The 21517-nt window shown below is 39.8% G+C and overlaps 1 protein-coding gene across 1 annotated transcript in view; it reads left to right on the plus strand.

Moving 5' to 3' along the window:
* The window catches only part of CCDC14 (coiled-coil domain containing 14), a 73251-nt gene extending 63238 nt beyond the window's left edge, over positions 1–10013 (plus strand). The window contains exon 13 of the mRNA XM_015130025.3: positions 8745–10013. Coding sequence (XP_014985511.2) covers positions 8745–8754 — 10 coding nt within the window. The 3' untranslated portion in view covers positions 8755–10013. The remainder of the gene's footprint in view (positions 1–8744) is intronic.
* The last annotated feature ends 11504 nt before the right edge of the window (positions 10014–21517 follow it).

Genomic DNA, 21517 nt, shown 5'->3' on the forward strand with positions numbered 1-21517 from the left:
GTATATTCTGTTATCCATTATTAACTTGCCTGTCACTTTTGTAGCATTTGCATGGTGGGTTCTGAAAGACTAGCAACCCAGGTTCATTTGCCATCTTGTGCTCCCCACTAATGTGTAATGTTACCTCTGTGTCACTCACCCAGTTCCCCTTTATCTGTGGGTCTGTTTATTCTCTCTCTCTCTCTCATCTGTTTTACCTGTCTCTGTGCAATACCATACTTTTAATTACTGCAGATTTATAATGTCTTCATATCAGGTAAAATGATCCTTTCTCCCCCCATTCATCTTCAAAATTGTCTTTGTCTATGCTTGGGCCTTTACTCTTCTGTGTGAAGGACCAGTTGATCAAATTCTGTGACAAATTATCTTGAGATTTTATTAGAATTGCTTAGAATTTATAGGTTAATTTGGAGAATTGCAATTTTTATTATATTGAAACCTCCAACCCTTTAGTATTGTATAATGCTCCATTTACTTACTCCATAAAAATCTTGTTAAACTTTTATAGAATTTATTCCTAAGTACCTGATAGCTTTTGTTACACTTGCACATCCCAGGGTTTTTTTTTTTTTTTTTTTCACAATGAAAAGACCTTTAGTTTGTTCCTAATCACATAAAAGTAAATCCCCCCTGAAATCCCATCATCATGAGATTAATGAGTTGGTTATCCTTTTAAGCATTCTTTATACATACACATAAAAATACACAAGTAATTCTATATATATAGGATCATATCATGCTTGCTATTTTTTTCATCAACACCTTCTCTCATCACCTTCTCTCCTCATATTAGTCCCTTTCCCACGCCCTAGCCACACACCTGTAACCTATCATCATCACCTAATGGGTGACTGTCAGTGTTTTCTCCATGCTCATGAAGTCATCTAGGTCCATGATTTATATAGACTTCAGAGACAGCTGGTCGTTGTTTCACAAAAATGGGATCATATTTAACTTTTCTATATTTTGATTTTCTGACTTAGAAATACCTTAGGAAAATCCCTCTAGATGACTAGGAAGTCATCTAGTATGGATCTAATTTATTCTCTTCAATGGCTAGTTAGTATTCCATGATATGGAAATATTATATAATGCATAATTCATTCAACTATTTTGTTCAGTTATATATAACGGAAAATAGCTACTTTAAGTAGAAAGAGATTTAACGTAGGGAATTTGGGACTTATGAAATCACTGGAGGTGCCCAAGTAGCAGGCTCTAGGCTGGGTCTCAAGGAATCATGCCCACAACAGTCCTACAGACCCTTCTCTCCAAGAGAACTGCCGTCTCTGTCACATTCCAGAAGCTGCTGTTCCAGCTGCTGGCTTCGGAACCACACTACCTTAGCTGCAACTTGAGGATCAGGAGGCTACCACAGGAACTTTTTACTCCGGACCTACAGTGTGTCTGTCAGATCTGCACTAGTGCATCTAGAAAGATTAAATCACAATCTAAAGTCCTAGCTTTGAGGGAGACTTGGAAATATGTCTTTAGCTTTCCAACCTCTGCAAAATAGAAAGACACACAAGAAAGGGGTTAACTAAACAGCGAGTGGGCCAGTCTACCAAATCTATTGCTGTGAGCATTCACTTTGTTTCCAGTTTGGGGTCTCCTATGAACGCTGTCACACAATTGCCATAAGACCTCATGTGTGTTTCCACTGCTATTTCTAAGGAATAGAATCCTAGGAGTAGAACTGCTGAACCAACAAATACACTTATTTTAAAATATAGATCTTGCCAAATTGCCTTCTAAAAAGGTTGTAACACTTTACACTTTTGCTATAAATGTGTGAAAATTTCCTTCATATATACCACCAGCAATAAGCAATAGATACTGTGGCTTGGCGTGTGTGTGTGTGTGTGTGTGTGTGTGTGTGTTTGAAAAATAATACTTTTTATTATGGAGAATTTCAAGCATGCACAAAAGAGGCAAACAGTCTAGTGAACTCCTGTGTGTCCATCAGCCAGCCCAATAACCATGGCCAAACCTGCCCCATCCAATTCCTTCTGTTTCATTTTGTTTTAAAGCACGTTCCTGATGCCTTATTATCTCATCCATAAATATAAGTATAAATGTATTTGTAAAACACAGAAATAGAAAACCAAACACTGCGTGTTCTCACTCATAAGTGGGAGTTGAATGATGAGAGCACATAGACACAGGGAGGGGAACATCACACACCAGGGCCTGTCAGGGGGTGGGGGGAAAAGGAGAGAGAGCATTAAGACAAATACCTAATGCATGTGGAGCCTAAAACCTAGATGACGGGTTGATAGGTGCAGCAAACCACCATGGCACATGTATACCTATGTAACAAACCTGCACATTAAGCACATATATCCCAGAACTTGAAATAAATTTTTTTTAAAAAAAGATAAGCACAGGGGGCCGGGCGCGGTGGCTCAAGCCTGTAATCCCAGCACTTTGGGAGGCCGAGACGGGCGGATCACGAGGTCAAGAGATCGAGACCATCCTGGCGAACACGGTGAAACCCCGTCTCTACTAAATAGTACAAAAAAAACTAGCTGGGCGAGGTGGCGGGCGCCTGTAGTCACAGCTACTCCGGAGGCTGAGGCAGGAGAATGGCGTAAACCCGGGAGGCGGAGCTTGCAGTGAGCTGAGATCCGGCCACTGCACTCCAGCCTGGGCGACAGAGCGAGACTCCGTCTCAAAAAAAAAAAAAAAAAAAAAAAAAAGATAAGCACAATATTATCATATCTAAAAAAATTAACAATAATTATTCATTAAATAGCTAGTGTTTACATCTTATTTGAGGTACACAAATTGCAATTGATTAGTCTTTTATGTCTCTTAACAAATTGTCTCCCCTGCCATATTCTTTTTCCCCCATATAATTTATTTGTTGAAGGAACCAAGTTTTTGGTGCTGTAAAGCTTCCCACAGTCTGAATTTTGCAAGTTGCATTTCTATGTTTTGGTGGAAGATTTTCCTCATCCTTATTGCCTGTGAATTGTTAATGGAATCTAAGAACTTGATCAGATTCAGGTTTGATTTTTATGGCAAGAAGAATTTAAAAGGCAGTGACTGTTTCTGGATCAAGAGTCACACAATGTTTGGTTGTCTCTCTCCTTGTGATGTTAGCAACCATTGATGCTCAGTACCCAGACCTGTTAGTTCACTAGGATTGCAAAATGGTGACAGTCTAAATCTACTCTTTTTCATTTATAAGGTATACTGTCTATAAAGAAAAACTTTCTCACCTCTGCTATTTGGTTACCCAATAGTATAGTTCATATAAATAAAGCAGCATAAATGCTTGATTCTTTCCCATTTACCAGTTTTCGAAATAATGAATTGGTTCCTTAGCATCCTTTAATGGTGACTGTTTTTTTAAGTATCATTATGAAGTAATGGATGGATTAAACTTCTTTGATGTGTTTTAATCCATTGCAGGTATGATTTTTATTGATACTTACATTGTCCCATGTTTGATCTTTGGAAGCTTTACTATGGCTGTTATTTATGTTTGCCAATGTGATGGGTATTGTGATTTTTTTGTTACTTTTATTTTTATTTCTCTGATTTCTAGTGAACTTGAATCATATTCATATGTTTGGCCTTTTGATACTACTCATTAGTAAGTTGTTTGTATCCTTTGCACAATTTTCTAATCGGTTGTGTCAGTTGTTGGTCATCATCTTATCAGTTTTTAAGGGTGCTTTGTATAGAAAGTGATCCTTTGTATGAATATAGTAGCACAAACATTTTTTCAGACATACTGACTGCTATTAACTTTGTTTATAGTACTATTTGCCATACCAAAAAAGTGATTTATAAAAGGCTGAGTATGCCTGTCTTTTATTCTATAGTTCTTGGTAAGGAAAGTCTCCCCAAACCATAGTGTGTACATATAATCCCCTGGATATTTTTCTTCAACTTAAAATTTTCTTTTTACATTTAACTCTTTAATATATTTGCATTTATTTTTGAATGTAGTTTAAGATGGCAGTTCAACACTTTCCTTTCAAGTGAGTAGCCAGTTGTGTCTCATAGTGAAAAAAAAAAAAATAGTTCAACTTTTTTCCCATTGAACTACCACTCTGAAATACATTTAAAGAATAACTACAATGTAATCATTAATTATTTATTCTGTTCCAGAAATATATTTTATATTCTTACTAATGCTATACTGAATTGAATTTATATATGTTATAGTATCACTGATATCTTAGTAAGCCCCCTGTATACTCTTCTTTTTTTAATTTTAATTTTAATTTTTATTTTTGAGATGGAGTTTCTCTCTTGTTGTCCAGGCTGGAGTGCAATGGCATGATCTTGGCTCACCACAACCTCCACCTCCTGGGTTCAAGTGATTCTCCTGCCTCAACGTCCCAAGTAGCTGGGACTACAGACACTTGCTACCATGCCCGGCTAATTTTTTGTATTTTTAGTAGACACGGGGCTTCACTGTGTTAGCCAGGATGGTCTCAATCTCCTGACCTTATGATCTGCCCGCCTCAGCCTCCCAAAGTGCTGGAATTACAGGCATGAGCCACTGAGCCTGGCCTACTCTGTCTTCTTACATTTTTTGTAGTTTTACTAGCTATTCTTTGGCATTCTTTCTCTATATAAACTTTAGAATCATTTTATCTAATTCCAATAAAAACCCTATTGGAATTCTAATTGGAACTACATTAAATTAATATATTAAAATTTCTGGAATTAACAGTTTTATATTAAGTATTTTCTTCCAGGACATGATATGACTTTAAATCTATTCAAATATTTTGTGTCTTTTAATAGCTTTTCCCCAATTAAAAAAAAAATAAGCCTAGAGTTGATCTTGTTAAATTTATAAGTATTTAAAACTTTTGGCACTATGTTAATCTGAATAGATTTTTATTAGCAACATGAATTATTATGTAAACATAAGAAAGAACTTTCCAGATAGAATGTCCAGTCACTGGAATTTGTAACTGAGTTGAAGGCTCCCTCTCATATTACCAGGAAGGAAAAGTGGATATACACGTTTCTAAGACTGTTCAGTTGTGGTCTTGCTGAGAGATAGGGGGAAGGACCAGAGGAGTCCTGGAAGACCTACTCAGAAAAGGAATCTGGAATGTTGCCGTTTTAGGCAGCCTCCTAACGTCAGGCTTCTGTTAATGTGAGGGCTCTTGACTTAATTAGCTAGTTTTTCCAGTGGGTACATGGGTTTGTGCGAGACCATTAGAAAACATGCTGGGATATGGCCGGGCGCGGTGGCTCAAGCCTGTAATCCCAGCACTTTGGGAGGCCGAGGCGGGCGGATCACAAGGTCAGGAGATCGAGACCACAGTGAAACCCCGTCTCTACTAAAAATACAAAAAATTAGCCGGGCGCGGTGGCGGGCGCCTGTAGTCCCAGCTACTCAGGAGGCTGAGGCAGGAGAATGGCGGGAACCCGGGAGGCGGAGCTTGCAGTGAGCCGAGATCGCGCCACTGCACTCCAGCCTGGGCGACAGCGTGAGACTCCGTCTCAAAAAAAAAAAAAAAAAAAAGAAAGAAAACATGCTGGGATAATTCAGAGCAAAAAATTCCCAAAGTATTTCTTCTTTTTTCTTTCTCTCTTAAAAATTCCATTTTGTTGTTATATTGTTTGGTTGTTTTGTTTTTGCAATTAATAGCTTTTATTTCCACAGATAAGTCATGCAATAAATGTATTTCTTAATCCACATTGTGTCAAGCTCTCCATTTATTGCTTGGATAAATAGAAAAATCCAGACCTAGTCCTTGTCCTCAAAGGCTTGCAGTCTATTTGAGGATACACAAATGGATTACTCAGTATGAGGCACATGTTACTGGAGCACAGAGGAGAGACATCTTAATCAACCTGGTGAGGTTCAGTCAACTTCACAGATAATGGATCATTCAAGCTTGGAAAAGACTAACGAGTCCTGAACTACCAAGGCGTGTTCAGAAAATAGTGAGGTGCTCCCATGGCTGGAGTTGACGTTACGATGAGTAACTACAGAAGAACCCAGAAAAAAGATGAGGAGTTTGGTCAGCTGCAGACGTTTACAGAGGAGACTTCCATTGACAGATTTATGTTGAAGAAAATCCTTCTATCAGCATGGATTAGAGGGGCAAGACTGATGACAGGAAGCCCAGTTGGAAGGCTGCCACAATAGCCTAAGGGACAGGTAAGGCAAGTTACAGTGAGAACTGGGGAGGAGAGGAATTTGCCATCTGCATAGGTAGGAAATCTCATGGGCAACTGATGAGGCAAAGGGAATGCAAAAGGACCGAGGTTTCTAGCCAGGACTGCTGGATGCGTGTCAGTGTCGTTAACCTGGGAGCCAGGAAGCTAGGCAGGTTTCCCGGGGACGAGGGGAAGAGGGCAATATTGGCCATGAATTCCAGGTGAAGAAGTCCGAAATCTGGGTACTCAGAAGAAATAGACTAGAGATTTACATTTGAGGATCACTGGTGGTATCTGAAACCATGTGAGGGCATGAGATGGGTTAGGAAGCATGCAGAGCTAGGGTGGAGTACTCAAGGCTTAGTTCATGTTCTCCTATACCAAAGCAGTTATCAAGGACAACTTAAGCTAGCAGATGAATGCTTTTTACAACAGAACTAAGAACCTCTAATAAGTTTTTAATTCAGAAGCTAAACTAATGAAACAATAAACATCTTAAAGTCAGAAAAGCTAATAAATGAGCTCTTTCCATTTATACTTCTACTCAAGTACTACTTGTTAAAATAACTTCTGACTTTGTTAATAAACAATTGTAAACATGAATGCAAAAAACTAGATGAAAATGTACTGGGGTCACGGCATGGAGGGTGAGACCTGTAATCCCGGCACTTTGGGAGGCCAAGGAGGGCAGATCACTTGAGGTCAGGAGTTTGAGACCAGTCTGAGCAACATGGGGAGACCCAGTCTCTACAAAAAAAAAAACAACCAAACAAACAAACAAACACCATAAAAATTAGCCAGGCATGGTGGCAGGCACCTGTAATCCCAGCTACTCAGGAGACTGAGGCATGAGAATCACTTGAACCCAGGAGGTGGAGGCTGCAGTGAGCCAAGATTGTGCCACTGCACTCCAATCTGGGTGACAGAGCAAGACCCTGTCTCAAAGAAAAAAAAAATGTACTGGGATATTCGCAAGTGCTGGATTCAACCTTAAGTTTTTCACTTCACACCTGCTTAGGATTCATCAGGTGTAGATAATCCGAACCGCCATCTCAATCTTCCACTCACCTATAGGTTCCCTTGGATTGCACCATGAAGGGGTGGCCTGCCCCTCCACACCTGTGGGTGTTTCTCGTTAGGTGGAACGAGAGACTTGAGAAAAGAAATAAGACACAGAGAAAAGCGAGGGCCCAGGGGACTGGCGCTCAGCTTACAGAGGACCCACGCTGGCACCGGCCTCTGAGTTCCCTTAGTATTTATAGATGATTATCTTTACCATCTTAAAGATAAGGGAGTGGCAGGACAATAGGATCGTTTTTAGGGAGGAAATTAGCAGTAAGACATGAGAACAAGGATCTCTGTGACATGAATAAGTTTAAAGGAAAATCCTGTGCCTTGAGATAAACCTTTTAGCAACATTGTTTCATCCTATCACATGGGGATAAACCTTGGACAATACCTAGCTTTTCTAGGAACAAAGACACACCCTGCACGCCCAAAATCCATTAAACCTTGAGTTACCACAGCACATGTCTCTTGCAAGGACAAGGTTGGGGGTAGGGTCACAGATTAACAGCATCTCAAATACAGAACAAAATGGAGTCTCTTATGTCTACTTCTTTCTATATAGACACAGTAACAGGCTGATCTCTCTTTCTTTTCCCCACAGCACCACCTCTCCAGCTGCCACTCATCATGTCTGCCTTGGCTGGGACCATGAGTCACAGCTCACAGTCTCTCCAACCTGGCACTGAATGAAGACTGCACAGATAGAGGTTACCAAAAAAGAGGCAATGCAGAATAATGGAAAGAATTTTAGCCCACCAGGGGCCAGAGAACAGAGTTTGGCATGGCGTGATTAAGTGATTGGTACTCCACAGAAAAGTGCTCAACAATTATTCTGTGTCAAACACTCTGCTAATATGCTTTGCAATGTGCCCTCTTGTGCAACCCTCACAACAACCTTATGAAGTGGATGAGGTTTATTTATCTCATTTGTATCTGTTTTTTAACAATTAGGAAATTCAGGTTCAGAAGAAATTAAGTCACTTGTGCAAAGTCACATAGCTAGTTAATAACAAAGCTCCAGTGACTCAGATGTTAACACTATAGTCCCTCCACACAAACAATCTGAGGTAGAAATGCACAACTTATCCTCTACCTTCTACTTTGTCTTTTGCAAAACAAGGGATTTTTCATAGATGGTATCATCTGTCTATAGATTCTCATTCTGTAGGAAATTGAGTTTACAGAATTTGTATACATCAGAGGTCTTACATGTAAAATATCTCCAGATTTACTTTATACAGTAGATAGATTTCTCAGCCATGATTTGCATGTGTTCATTTTATCTGTAAATGTGGTCTTTGCTGTGCTGGGTTTTCAGATCGCTTCCCTCTCCTCTGCCCAGGTCGCCTGTTGTTCCTAAGATAAACCTCTACAGTGTGGTTAGAATGGAGGTATAGGGCTGTTGAGGGTAGCAAATGGAGAACCTATAGGTTTATAAAAGTAGAATATGAAGGAAGGATGACAGATAGAATGTAAAATAATAGAATGTAATCCCGAGTCCACATTTGTTGATGTTGTTATTTCTATTCTTTCAGACTTTTTTAAACTATGGATTTAAGTGTTCTGCAAAGTCTTACACAGAAGCCCAGTACAGTACATGAACTACAGAAAAGCAGAACTGCTCTGAACAAGGAAGAGGTGGGAGATCTGAATTCTGGTCCCAGCACCCACTTCATCAACTACAGCCACCTCCTTGGAATCCGGGGTTCTGCAGCTTGAAATAATCAATTTGGATTTTAAACTTACTTGTAACATAATAATAATCACAGGAACTTTAAAATAATATTTTGTACTAAATTTTAGAATTATTATAATAAGTGATCTAATAAAACAGTCTTTTCCTGAAAGATGCCCAGTAAATTCTCAATAGAAGTTACTTAAGGAATTATAGGGTGTGGCTATGGGGAAGACAATAGATACATTTTATTTTCTACCTTGTACACTGTTTGTTTTCTTTCCCTTTTTCTTGCAGTTAGCATTTATATTTTTATGGTTAAAATATTAATTTAAACTTTTTTCAGGTTTTGATATTCTCATTAGTGGCTTTTTAATAAGAGAGACTCGGGTTGAAATCCCAATGCCATCACTTACCAGCTGTATGATTTTATCTCCTCTTAAATGCAGGTGGGAGGTGGGGAGTAATTATAGAATTTTGGGGTGCTGATCTAAAGTGATAACAATTGTAAAGACTTAGTACTTGGGTATGTAATACATTTTCCCTGCCCCTGCCCCTGCCCACATGACTTTTCTGTACTTTAAATTGCTACTATCTTATGTATTATCCTTATATAACAGGAAAAGTTAACCTTTGGTAAATACATAAGATAATAAGATTTAAAGAATAATACATAAGATAACAGGATTTAAAGTACAGAAAATCAGTGTACAGTGAATATTTATAGGAACAAATCTACAAATCATATTTTAAGGCTGGTATGTCTGTATTTTCATATGTTAATACTCCTGGTCAAGGAACTGATATTTTTTTAAGAAGATTTTAACCCTCTCCCACCCCCACCAGCGTCTAGTAACTACCATTCTACTATCTGCTTCTGTGAGTTCAACTTTTAAATATTCTACATGTAAGTGAGATCATGTGATATTTGTTTTTCTGTGCCTGCCTTATTTCATGTAACATAATGTCCTCTAGGTTCACCCCATGTTGTTGCAAATGAAGGATTTTCTTCTTTTTGAGACTGAATAGTTTTCCATTGTGTGTATATATACCATGTCTTAGTCTGTTTCTGTTGCTTATAATAGAATACCTAAAACTGGGTAATTTATAAATAAAAGGTATTCATTTATTATAGTGTGGAAGCTGAGAAGTCCAAGGTCAAGGGGCCTCATCTGGTGAGAGCCTTCTTGCTGGTGGGGTCTCTGCAGAGTCCCAGGGCAGTCCAGGGTATCACATGGCAAGGGGGCTGAGCATGCTAGTTCTCTTCTTATAAAGCCACCACTCCCATGATAACCCATTAATCCATTAACCCATTAGTCTGTTAATCGATGACCCAAACCCTTCTTAAAGACCGCATCTCTCAACACTGCCACATTGGCGATTAAATTTCAACATGAGTTTTGGAGAGGACAGATATTCAAACCGTAGCACCACATTTTATTTATTCATTTATTTGCTGATGGACACTTAGGTTGATTCCATATCTTGGCTACTGTGAATAATGCTGCAATGAGCATGGGAACGCAGCTATCTCTTCAACATAGTGATTTCATTTCTTTTGAATATATACACAGAAGTGGAACTGCTGGATCATATAGTAATTCTACTTTTAGTTTTTTGAAGGGCCTCCAAACTGTTTTCCATAATAGCTCTACCAATTTACATTCCCACCAACAGTGTATAAGGGTTCCCTTTTCTCCACAAGAGAGTAATCTCTAAACAAATAATTAGCCTTTAGAACACAAGAGCAAACTGAAGCACAATTGTCTAATATGCAAATTGTTTTGTTTTACCTAGGTTTTACCTAGGCTGTCAGTAGTTGTCTGGTCCCCACATCAGAATTACTGGGGAAACAAAAAAATTATTCCCCAGGCTTCATCCTAGACTAACTGAATCAATTTCTGGAGGTAAGACCCAGGTATACATGTTTTGTTTTGTTTTGTTTTGTTTTGTGTTTTGTTCTTTGTTTAAAGCTCTGCAAGTGAGTCCCTTGTGCAGCTAGACTTGAGAACCAGCAGGCTTTTAGCCTTAGCCTACCAATGCTGAGCTAGGTAGATTTAGTACATTCATGAGCTAAGGTGAGCTAATATATTATTCAACACCCATGTAAGATTAATAAATTGTGACATCTTACCGTCTTTTCCTCCCCTTTCCTTCTCTTTTGGCTTATTTATTTATTTATTTATTTATTAACAAGGACCAAGCAGTGAAGGGGGCCAAGCCAGAGAAGGGATTCAGAGACAGGAAGGAAGTGCAGCGGATGTGCATAGACGGATGGGAGATCCAGGCTTGCAGAATAAACCTCTTGCAAAGGTAGTAAAAATAAATGGGCACCCCCTCCCCACCAAGCCACCAAGCCAAGGAAAATTTTCTACAACTAATGTCACTTTGGGGCAGTGGGGGCTAACTTACATTGTTTCAAAACGCCTAAGGAAACATAGTTTCTCACTGAAGGAGATTTATTTTGTCTTGACACACCAGACATTATGTGCTAGGTTTGTGTGTTTGCACCATGGTCTTCTTCAGGTATTTGTGCAGATCCTCTTTGTCTCTAGTCACTAGCCAGAGTTTAGGGGAACTGGTACAATCTAGCCCCCACTAACTCTTCAAACTGACCAGCTCAGGCTTTTTTTTAGAACGAGACTCCAAACTAAGGAGAAATTTTTAGAAGTAGAATAAAATGTATATAATAGGAAATGATACAAACCAACTTACAAAAATCAGTTGTATTTATGTATATTAGCAATAAATAATCTGAAAAAGAAATTAAGAAAGCAATTCAATTTTTAATAGCATCAAAAAGGATAAAATATTTAGGAATAAATTTAACCAAGGAGGTGAAAGACTTGTACACTGAGAACTATAAAAGATTGCTAAAAAGAAATTAAAGAAGACATAAATAAATGAAAGACATTCTGTGTTTATGTATTGGAAGACAATAGTGTTATGATGACAATATTACCCAAAGTGATCTACAGATTCAATGCAATCCCTATTAAAATCCCAGTGTTTTTGCAGAAATAAAAGGAACCCATTCTAAAGCCCATATGGAACCTCAGAGAGCCCCCAATAGCTAAAACAATCTTGAAAAAGAACAACAAAATTGAAGGTTTCATATTTCCTGATTTTAAAACTTACTACAAAGCTACAGTAATCAAAACAGTGTGATCCTGGCATAAGGACAGATATATGGGCCAATGGAATGGAATGGAGAGTCCAGAAATAAACCCTTGCATTATATAGTCGGCTTATTTTCAACGAGGGTTGAAACCAATGGGTAAACAACAGTCTTTTCAACAAATGGTGGTGGAAAAACTGGATATTCACATGCAGAAGAATAAAGTTGGACCCTTACGTTATACCATGTACAAACATTAACTCAAGATGGATGAAAGACCTAAATTTAAGAGCTCAACTGTAAAACTCTTAGAAGAAAACATAGGGAAAATTTTTATGAAATATTGGATTTAGCAATAGTTTCTTCGGTATGACATCAATAACATAATCAACAAAACAACCTACAGAATGAGAGAAAATATTTGCTAATCATATATCTAGAAAAGGATTAATAGTCAGAATATATAAATAACCCTACAAGTTAATAACAAAACAACCGAATTTTAAAATGGGAAAAGGAATTTGATAGACATTTCTCCAAAGAAGATACTCAAAAACGATGCTCCACAATTTTAGTCATTAGGGTAATGCAAATCAAAATTACAATGGAATACCACTTTATACCTGCTAAATTGACTACTATCAAAAAATAGAAAATAATATATATTAATGAGGATGTGGAAAAACTGGAACCCTTGTGCATTGCTGGTGAGAATGTAAAATGGTACAGCCATTGAAACAGTTCAGTGGTTTCTCAAAAAAGTTAAAAAATAGACATTATATGACTCAGCAATTTCATTCCTAGGTATGTTTTATTTTAAAAAGAATTGAAAATGGTCAAACAATACTTGTATGCCAATATTCATATTATGCATTATTCATAGTAGCCAAAATGTAGAAACAACCCAAATGTCCATTAACAGATCAATGGATGAACAAAATATGCTAGATGTGAATATTACTCATCTATAAAAAATGAAGTTTTGATATATTCTACCTAGATAAACCTTGAATACATTATGCTAAATGAAATTAGACAAACACAAAAGGACAAATATTATATGATTACACTTATATGGGGTATCTAGAATACGCACATTGATAGAGACAGAAAGTAGAATAAAAGTTACCAGCTGTTAGAGGGAAGAGGGAATGGGAGATGTTGCTTAATGTGTACAAAGTTTCTGTTTGAGATTATGACAAAGGTCTGGAAATAGATAGTTACACAATGTGGTGAATGTACCTAATGTTACTAAATTGTACACTTTAAAAATGGTTAAAATTGCGGCCGGGCGCGGTGGCTCAAGCCTGTAATCCCAGCACTTTGGGAGGCCGAGACGGGCGGATCACGAGGTCAGGAGATCGAGACCATCCTGGCGAACACGGTGAAACCCCGTCTCTACTAAAAAATACAAAAAACTAGCCGGGCGAGGCGGCGGGCGCCTGTAGTCCCAGCTACTCGGGAGGCTGAGGCAGGAGAATGGCATAAACCCGGGGGGTGGAGCTTGCAGTGAGCTGAGATCTGGCCACTGCACTCCAGCCCGGGCGACAGAGCCAGACTCCGTCTCAAAAAAAAAAAAAAAATGGTTATTGGCTGGGCACAGTGGCTCATGCCTGTAATCCCAGGACTTTGGGAGGCCAAGGCGGGTGGATCATGAGGTCAGGTGATTGAGACCATCCTGGCTAACATGGTGAAACCCCATGTCTACTAAAAATACAAAAAATTAGCCAGGTGTGGTGGCACACACCTGTAGTCCCAGCTATTCAGGAGGCTGAGGCAGGAGAATCACTTGAAACTGGGAGGCAGAGGTTGCAGTGAGCCGAGATGGAGCCACTGCACACCAGCCTGAGTAACAGAGCGAGACTCCATCTCAAAAAAAAGTTAAAATTATACATTTTGGGTTATGTATATTTTGCTACAATAAAAAAGTGAAAAAATTAGCATGACAGGGATGAGTTGTGAAATGGTTTGAATTTGTGTCCCCACCCAAATCTCATGTCGAATTGGAGGAGGGGGCTGGTGGAAGGTGATTGGATAATGGGGGTGGATTTCCCCTGTGCTGTTCTTGTGAAAGTTTAGAAAATTTGCAGCCTGACCATATGGTAGTAAAGAAAAACCCATTTTCTTGACAGAAAGTCAAGCTGGCTGCAGAAATTTGCATAAGTAAAGTGGAGCCAAATATTAATAGTCAAGACAATGGAGAAAATGTCTCCAGAGCATTTCAGAGACCTTCATGGAAGCCCCTCCTACCACAGGCCTGAAGGCCTAGGAGGGGAAACTATTTCGTGGGCCAGGTCTAGGGCCCGGCTGCTCTGTGCAGCCTCAGGACATAGCACACTGCGTCCCAGCTGCTCCAGCTTCAGCTGTGACTAAAAGGGGCCAAGATACAGCTCAGATCATTGTTTCAGAGGGTGCAACCCCCAAGCCTTGGCAGCTTCCATGTGGTCTTGGGCCTGGGGGTGCACAGAAGGCAAGAGTTGAGTTTTTGGGAACTGATATGCTTTGGCTCTGTGTCCTCACCCAAATCTCATCTTATAGCTTTCATAATTCTCACACGTTGTGGGAGGGACCCAGTGGGAGATGATTGAATCATAGGGGCGGGTCTTTCCTGTGCATTTTTCATAATAGTTAGTGGGTCTCACGAGAGCTGATGATTTTAAAAATGGGAGTTTATCTGCACAAGTTCTCTCTTTGCCTGCTGCCATCCATGTAAGATGTGACTTGCTCCTCCTTGCCTTCTGTCATGATTGTGAGGCCTCCCCAGCCATGTGTAACTGTAAGTCCATTAAACCTCTCTTCCCAGTCTTGGGTATGTCTTTATCAGCATTGTGAAAATGGACTAATACAGTAAATTGGTAACAGTAGAGTGGGGTGCTGCTGAAAAGATACCTGAAAATGTGGAAGCAACTTTGGAACTGGGTAACATGCAGAGGTTGGAACAGTTTGGAGGGCTCAGAAGAAGACAGGAAAATGTGGGAAAGTTTGGAACTCCCTAGAAACTTGTTAAATGGCTTTGACAAAAATACTGATAATAATATGGACAATGAAATCCAGGCTGAGGTGGTCTCAGATGGAGATGAGGAACTTGTTGGGAACTGGAGCAAAGGTGACTCTTGTTATGTTTTAGCAAAGAGACTGACAGCATTTTACCATAGCCCTAGAGATTTGTGGAACTTTGAACTTGAGAGAGATGATTTAGGGTATCTGGTGTAAGAAATTTCTAAGCAGCAAAGCAGTCAAGAGGTGACTTAGGTGCTGTTAAAGGCATTCAGTTTTAAAAGGGAGGCAGAGCATAAAAGTTCAGAAAATTTGCAGCCTGATAATGTGATAGAAGAGAAAATCCCATTTTCTGAGGAGAAATTCAAGCCTGCTGCAGAAATTTGCATAAGTAACAGGAACCGAATGTTAATCCCCATGACAATGGGTAAAATGTCTCCAGGCCACGTCAGATACCTTTGTGGCAGCCCCTCCCATCACAGGCCAGGAGGCCTAGAAGGAAAAAGTGGTTTCATGGACCAGGCCCAGGATCCCTGTGCTGTGTGCAGCCTGGGGATTAGGTGCCCTGTGTCCCAGCTGCTCCAGCTGTGGCTAAAAGGGCCAATATGGAGCTTGGGCTGTGGCTTCAGAGGGTGCAAGCCCAAAACCATGGCAGCTTCCACATGGTGTTGAACCTGCAGGTACACAGAAGTCAAGAATTTAGGTTTGGAAACCTCCACTTAGATTTCAGAGGATGTATGGAAACGCCTGGATGCCCAGGCAGAAGTTTCCTGCAGGGGCACAGCAGTCATGGAGAACCTTTGCTAGGGCAGTGCAGTAGGGAAATGTGAGGTCAGAGCCCCAGTGCAGAGTCCCTACTGGGGCACTGCCTAGTGGAGCTGTGAGAAGAGGGCCACTATCCTGCAGATCCCAGAATGGTAGATCCACTGACAGCTTGCACTGTTTGCCTGGAAAACCACAAACACTCAATGCCAGCCCATGAAAGCAGCCAAGAGGGAGGCTATATCCTGCAAAGCCACAGGGGCAGAGCTGCCCAAGTCCATGAGAACCCACCTCTTGCATCAGTGTGACCTGGATGTGAGACATGGAGTCAAAGGAAGACATTTTGGAGATTTAAGATTTGACTCCCCTGCTGGATTTTGGACTTGCATGGGGCCTGTAGCCCCTTTATTTTGGCCAATTTCTTTCATTTAGAGTGGCTGTATTTACCCAATGCCTGTACCTTCATGGTATCTAGGAAGTAACTAACTTGCTTTTGATCTTACAGGTTTATAGGTGGAAAGGACTTGCCTTATCTCAGATGAGACTTCAGACTGTGGACTTTTGAGTTAATGCTGAAATGATTGAAGACTTTGGAGGACTATTGGGAAGGCATGATTGGTTTCGAAATGTGAGGACATGAAATTTGGGAGAGGCCGGAGATGGAATAATATGGTTTGGCTCTGTGTCCCCACCCAAATCTCATCTTGTAGTGCCCATAATTCCCATGTGTTGTGAGAGGGACTTGGTGGGAGATGACTGAGTCATGGGGATGGGTCTTTCCTGTGCTGTTCTCATGATAGTGAATGGTCTCACAAGATGTGATGGTTTTAAAAACGGGAGTTTCTCTGCACAAGCACTCTCTCTGCCTGCTGCCATTCATGTAAGATGTGACTTGCTCCTCCTTGACTTCCGCCATGATTGTGAGGCCTCCCCAGCCAGGTGAAATTGTAAGTCCATTAAACCTCTTTTTCTTCCCAGTCTCAGGTATGTCTTTATCAGCAGCTTGAAAACGGACTAATACATGAACCTCCACCTAGATTTCAAAGGATGTATGGAAATGCCTGGATGTCCAGGCAGAAGTCTGCTACAGGGGCAGAGCCCTCATGGAGAACCTCCACTAGGGTAGTGTGGAGGGGAAATGTGGAGTTGGAGCCCCAACACAGAGTCCCCACTGGGGCACTGCCTAGTGGAGCTATGAGAAGAGGGCCACCGTCCTTCAGACACCAGAATGGTAGATCCACTGATAGTTTGCACTGTGCACCTGGAAAAGCTGCAGGCACTCAATGCCAGTCTGTGAAAGCAGACATAGGGCCTGTACCCTGCAAAGCCACTGGGGTGGAGCTGCCCAAGGACTTGGAAGTCCATCCTTGCATTAGCATGTCCTGGATGTGAGACATGAATTCAAAAGAGATTATTTTAGACCTTTAAGATTTAATGACTTCCTTGCTGAGTTTTGGATTTGCATGAGGCCTATAGCCCCTTTGTTTTGGTCCATTTCTCCCTTTTTTTTTTTGAGATTGTGTCTCCCTCTGTTGCCCAGACAGGAGTGCAGTGTCATGATCTCAGCTCACTGCAGCCTCTGCCTCCTGAGTTCAAGCGATTCTTCTGCCTCAGCCTCCAAGTAGCTGGGATTACAGGCATGCACCACCACACCTGGCTAATTTTAAAAATATTTTTAGTAGAGACAGGGTTTCACCATGTTTCCCAGGCTGGTCTTGAACTCCTGACCTCAAGTAATCCACTTGCCTTGGCCTCCCAAATTGTTGGGATTTCAGGCATGAGCCACTGCACCTGGCTGCAATTTCTCCCTTTTGGAATGGGAGCATTTACCTAATGCCTATATCCCTTACTTGTCTCAGATGAGACTTTGAACTGTGGAGTTTTGAGTTAATGTTGAAATGAGTTAAGATTGGGAAATTGTAGAGAAGGGATCATTGTATTTTGCAGTGTGAGCAGGACATGAAATTTGAGAGGGGCTGGGGTGGAATTATATAGTTTGAATTTGTGTCCCCACCCAAATCTCATGTTGAATTGGAAGAGGGGTCTGGTGAGAAGTGATTAAATCATGGATCATGGGGGTGGATTTCCCCCTTGCTGTTCTCATGATAGTGAGTGAGTTCTCACAAGACCTGATGGTTTAAAAGTGTATGGCACTTCCCCCTGCACACTCTCTCTCTCCTGCCACTATATGAAGAAAGCGCTTGGTTCCCCTTCACCTTCTGCCATGATTGTAAGTTTCCTGAGGACCCCCAGTCATCCTTCCTGTTAAGCCTAAGGAACTGTCAGTCAATTAAATCTCTTTTCTTCACAGATTACCCAGTTTCAGGTAGCTCTTTATAGCAGTGTGAAAACTGACTAATACAAGTTGAAAGAAAAAGAAGAGCCAGATAAAAGTGAGTGAGGGAAACAGAGCCAGGAAATCTCAGAAGTCCAGCCACCATATATATTTTTTGGCACTACTCAGAAACAACAAAAGGGAAAGCTTTGTGAAGTTTGAAAAACTGTCTGGACCAAACCTCCTTTTAAAAGTTCAAGAAAACAAAATTCATGTAAAAATGATAAACAAAAAAATACTAAGGTCAACTCTCATGTAAAGTTACTAGAAAAAAGTAAATAAAGATCATAATAACCTCTAGAAAGATATTCTCAAAAAAAATTAAAGCTATAATGTCCTGGAAGAGCAAATACACATTGAGTGACATAAAACATGAAAGAACAATATACATTAGAGAAGCTCAGAAATTGGAACAGAACTCATAGAATAATTAAACATTTTAAAAGGCATTTGAGAAATAAAGATTAACCTATAAGGAACACAAGAACAAATAAATATAATTAATAAAAACTTAAAAGAAAAGAAGGCAAAAAGGAGGGAAATTTATAAAATTAAAAATAAATGAAGAAAGAAAATTAAAAAGATTTAAGGGAAAGTGACAAATATTGAAGATAAAAGAGGTTCAACATGCAGATAACAGAAGTCTCTGGAGAAGCAATCTAAAGCAATCCAAAACAGAAAAAATATTTAAGACTGTAACTGAAGAAAATTTTCCTGAAATTAACAACATATATGCATTTGAAACTACATTTTGAAAGAAATACACACTGTTTACTTTCAGACTAGAATGACCAAGAGACATTCTAATAAAATTAGTGGATTTGAAAGAAAAAGATAGTTATTTGGGCATCTAGGCAAAGTGAGAAGGTGCTGTCTACGAACCAGAAAGAGGCTCTCAACAGACACTGAATCTGTTGGAGCCTTGATCTCGGACTTCACAGCCCCCAGAACTGTAAGAAATAATGTTTCTTGTTTATAAGCCACTTATCTTCTCTGTGTGTGTGTGTGTGTGTGTGTGTGTGTGTGTGTGTGTGTTTTGTCGTTGTTACAGAAACCCAATTGGACTAAGACACCAAGTAGTTTGTATCCAACAAAATTGACCTTCAAGTAAAATGGCATGAACAAACTGTAAGCAACATGCAAGAACTCAGAGCATATTCTTTCCATAAGCCCTTCCTAAGGAATCTAGTAGAGGACAAGCTTTGAGACAATCAAAATGACTAAAGATACACAAACATAAGGAACTAATGGTAAGCATTAAGTATATATTTGAGCTTTAATTAGGATTAGAATTGTAGAATTGTTAAACTAAGACTAAATTAGGATTAAATAGGAAGATTACGGTATAGAATGGCTATAGAAGCTGATAATTTAGATAGAGTATAACTATAAAAGATGAATAGCATATGCAAAAAAATTAACTGTTTTCAAGAATCAAAACTGATGATGGTAGTATTAATATTGTTATTCTGAGATTATTATTGTATGTTTAATGCAAACTAAAGCAAATTAGTAAATTGAGATATTCTAATTTCATCATCCCTTTTGTCCTTGAGAACCAGAATTCTCTACATGAAAGAAAGGATGTCCTAATGTAATATAGAATATGTTAAGTAAAAACTACAGTCCGGAAATTAAATTGGAAATAATATGTGTCAGGCCTCTGAGCCCAAGCCAAGTCATCGCATCCCCTGTGACTTGCACATATACACCCAGATGGCCTGAAGTAACTGAAGAATCACAAAAGAAGTGCACATGCCCTGCCCCGCCTTAACTGATGACATTCCACCACAAAAGAAGTGAAAATGGCCGGTCCTTGCCTTAAGCGATGACATTATCTTGTGCCTGGCTCATCCTGGCTCAAAAAGCTCCCCCACTGAGCACCTTGTGACTCCCACTCCTGCCCCCCAGAGAGCAACCCCCCTTTGACTGTAATTTTCCTTTAGCTACCCAAACCCTATAAAACGGCCCCACACTTATCTCCCTCTGCTGACTCTCTTTTCCGACTCAGCCCACCTGCACCCAGGTGAAATAAACAGCCATATTGCTCACACAAAGCCTGTTTGGTGGTCTCTTCACACGGACGCGCATGATAATATGAACTAATGAAAATATTACGAAGAATAATATTCCTCTAGAATATTAAAGAATGAAGTATTCTTTACTAGCTCTGCCTATTGAAAAAGCCTAGAGCACATGTACCCTAGAACTTAAAGTATAAAAAAACAAACAAACAAAAAAAGACAAAGCCTAGAAACAGTTCCCAACCTAGTAACAATGAATACCCCTAGTGCTCATATTGTTATCTTAAAATTTCAACAAAAGAAACTAGAGCTTCTGGCCTGGGGCAGTGGCTCTCGCCTGTAATCCCAGCACTTTGGGAGGCCAAGGAAGGCAGATTACAAGGACAATAGATGGAGACTATCCTGGCCAACATGATGAAACCCTGTCTCTACTAAAAATACAAAAATTAGCTGGGCATGGTGGCACGTGCCTGTAATCCCAGCTATTTGGGAGGCTGAGGCAGGAGAATCCCTCGAACCGGGGATTTGGAGGTTGCAGTGAGCTGAGATTGCGCCACTGCACTCTAGCCTGGTGACAGACTGAGACTCCATCTCAAAAAAAGGAAAAAACAAAAAAAAAACAAACAAAAAAAACAAATAGAACTTCTTGGAGAAATGGCTGATTCCAGGTTTGAGGCAGCAAATGTACAGATGTGCCTGGAACCTCTTGTCATATCAGATAGCAAGGAAGCTATCAAAGACTTCTAGAGTATTTGAAGCTCTTTGCACACTACAGAGAGAGAGAGAGAGAGAAAGAGAGAGAGAGAAAAGACTACTAGAATTTTATCCAAAGGAGCCAGGAGCCATACTGAAGAAGTTCCTACTGGCCAAAGATGGGACAATTTGAGCTCTAATTTAGTAGATGGAAACCTATCACATATATTTAAATTCATGAATTTATAATGATATTAAAGAAATCTAAGAATGACAGAGAACCAATTCATTATCTTGAAAACTAGGTAAATTTTTTTAAAAAGCAGGTATTCATCGTGCCTTTCTATCTCAGGGTAATCAAATAGTAGATGAGAGGAAGCATCTCCTTATACACTTGTTGAACTAATAAATGAAAATTATTAGAATATCATGATTTTGCAACTTCAATTAATTAATGAATCTAGGAATTGAGCATCGACAGCTGCTAACCTCAAAAAAGAGCAAACACCAGACATCATAATCATGTACCTCTTGATGAAAAGAACACACAACCATGTATAATCTTACAACATGGCCCGGCGCGGTGGCTCAAGCCTGTAATCCCAGCACTTTGGGAGGCCGAGACGGGCGGATCACGAGGTCAGGAGATCGAGACCATCCTGGGTAACACAGTGAAACCCCGTCTCTACTAAAAATACAAAAAC

Source organism: Macaca mulatta, chromosome 2 (assembly GCF_049350105.2).
Source record: "Macaca mulatta isolate MMU2019108-1 chromosome 2, T2T-MMU8v2.0, whole genome shotgun sequence".
NCBI classification, from domain to species: Eukaryota; Metazoa; Chordata; class Mammalia; order Primates; family Cercopithecidae; genus Macaca; species Macaca mulatta.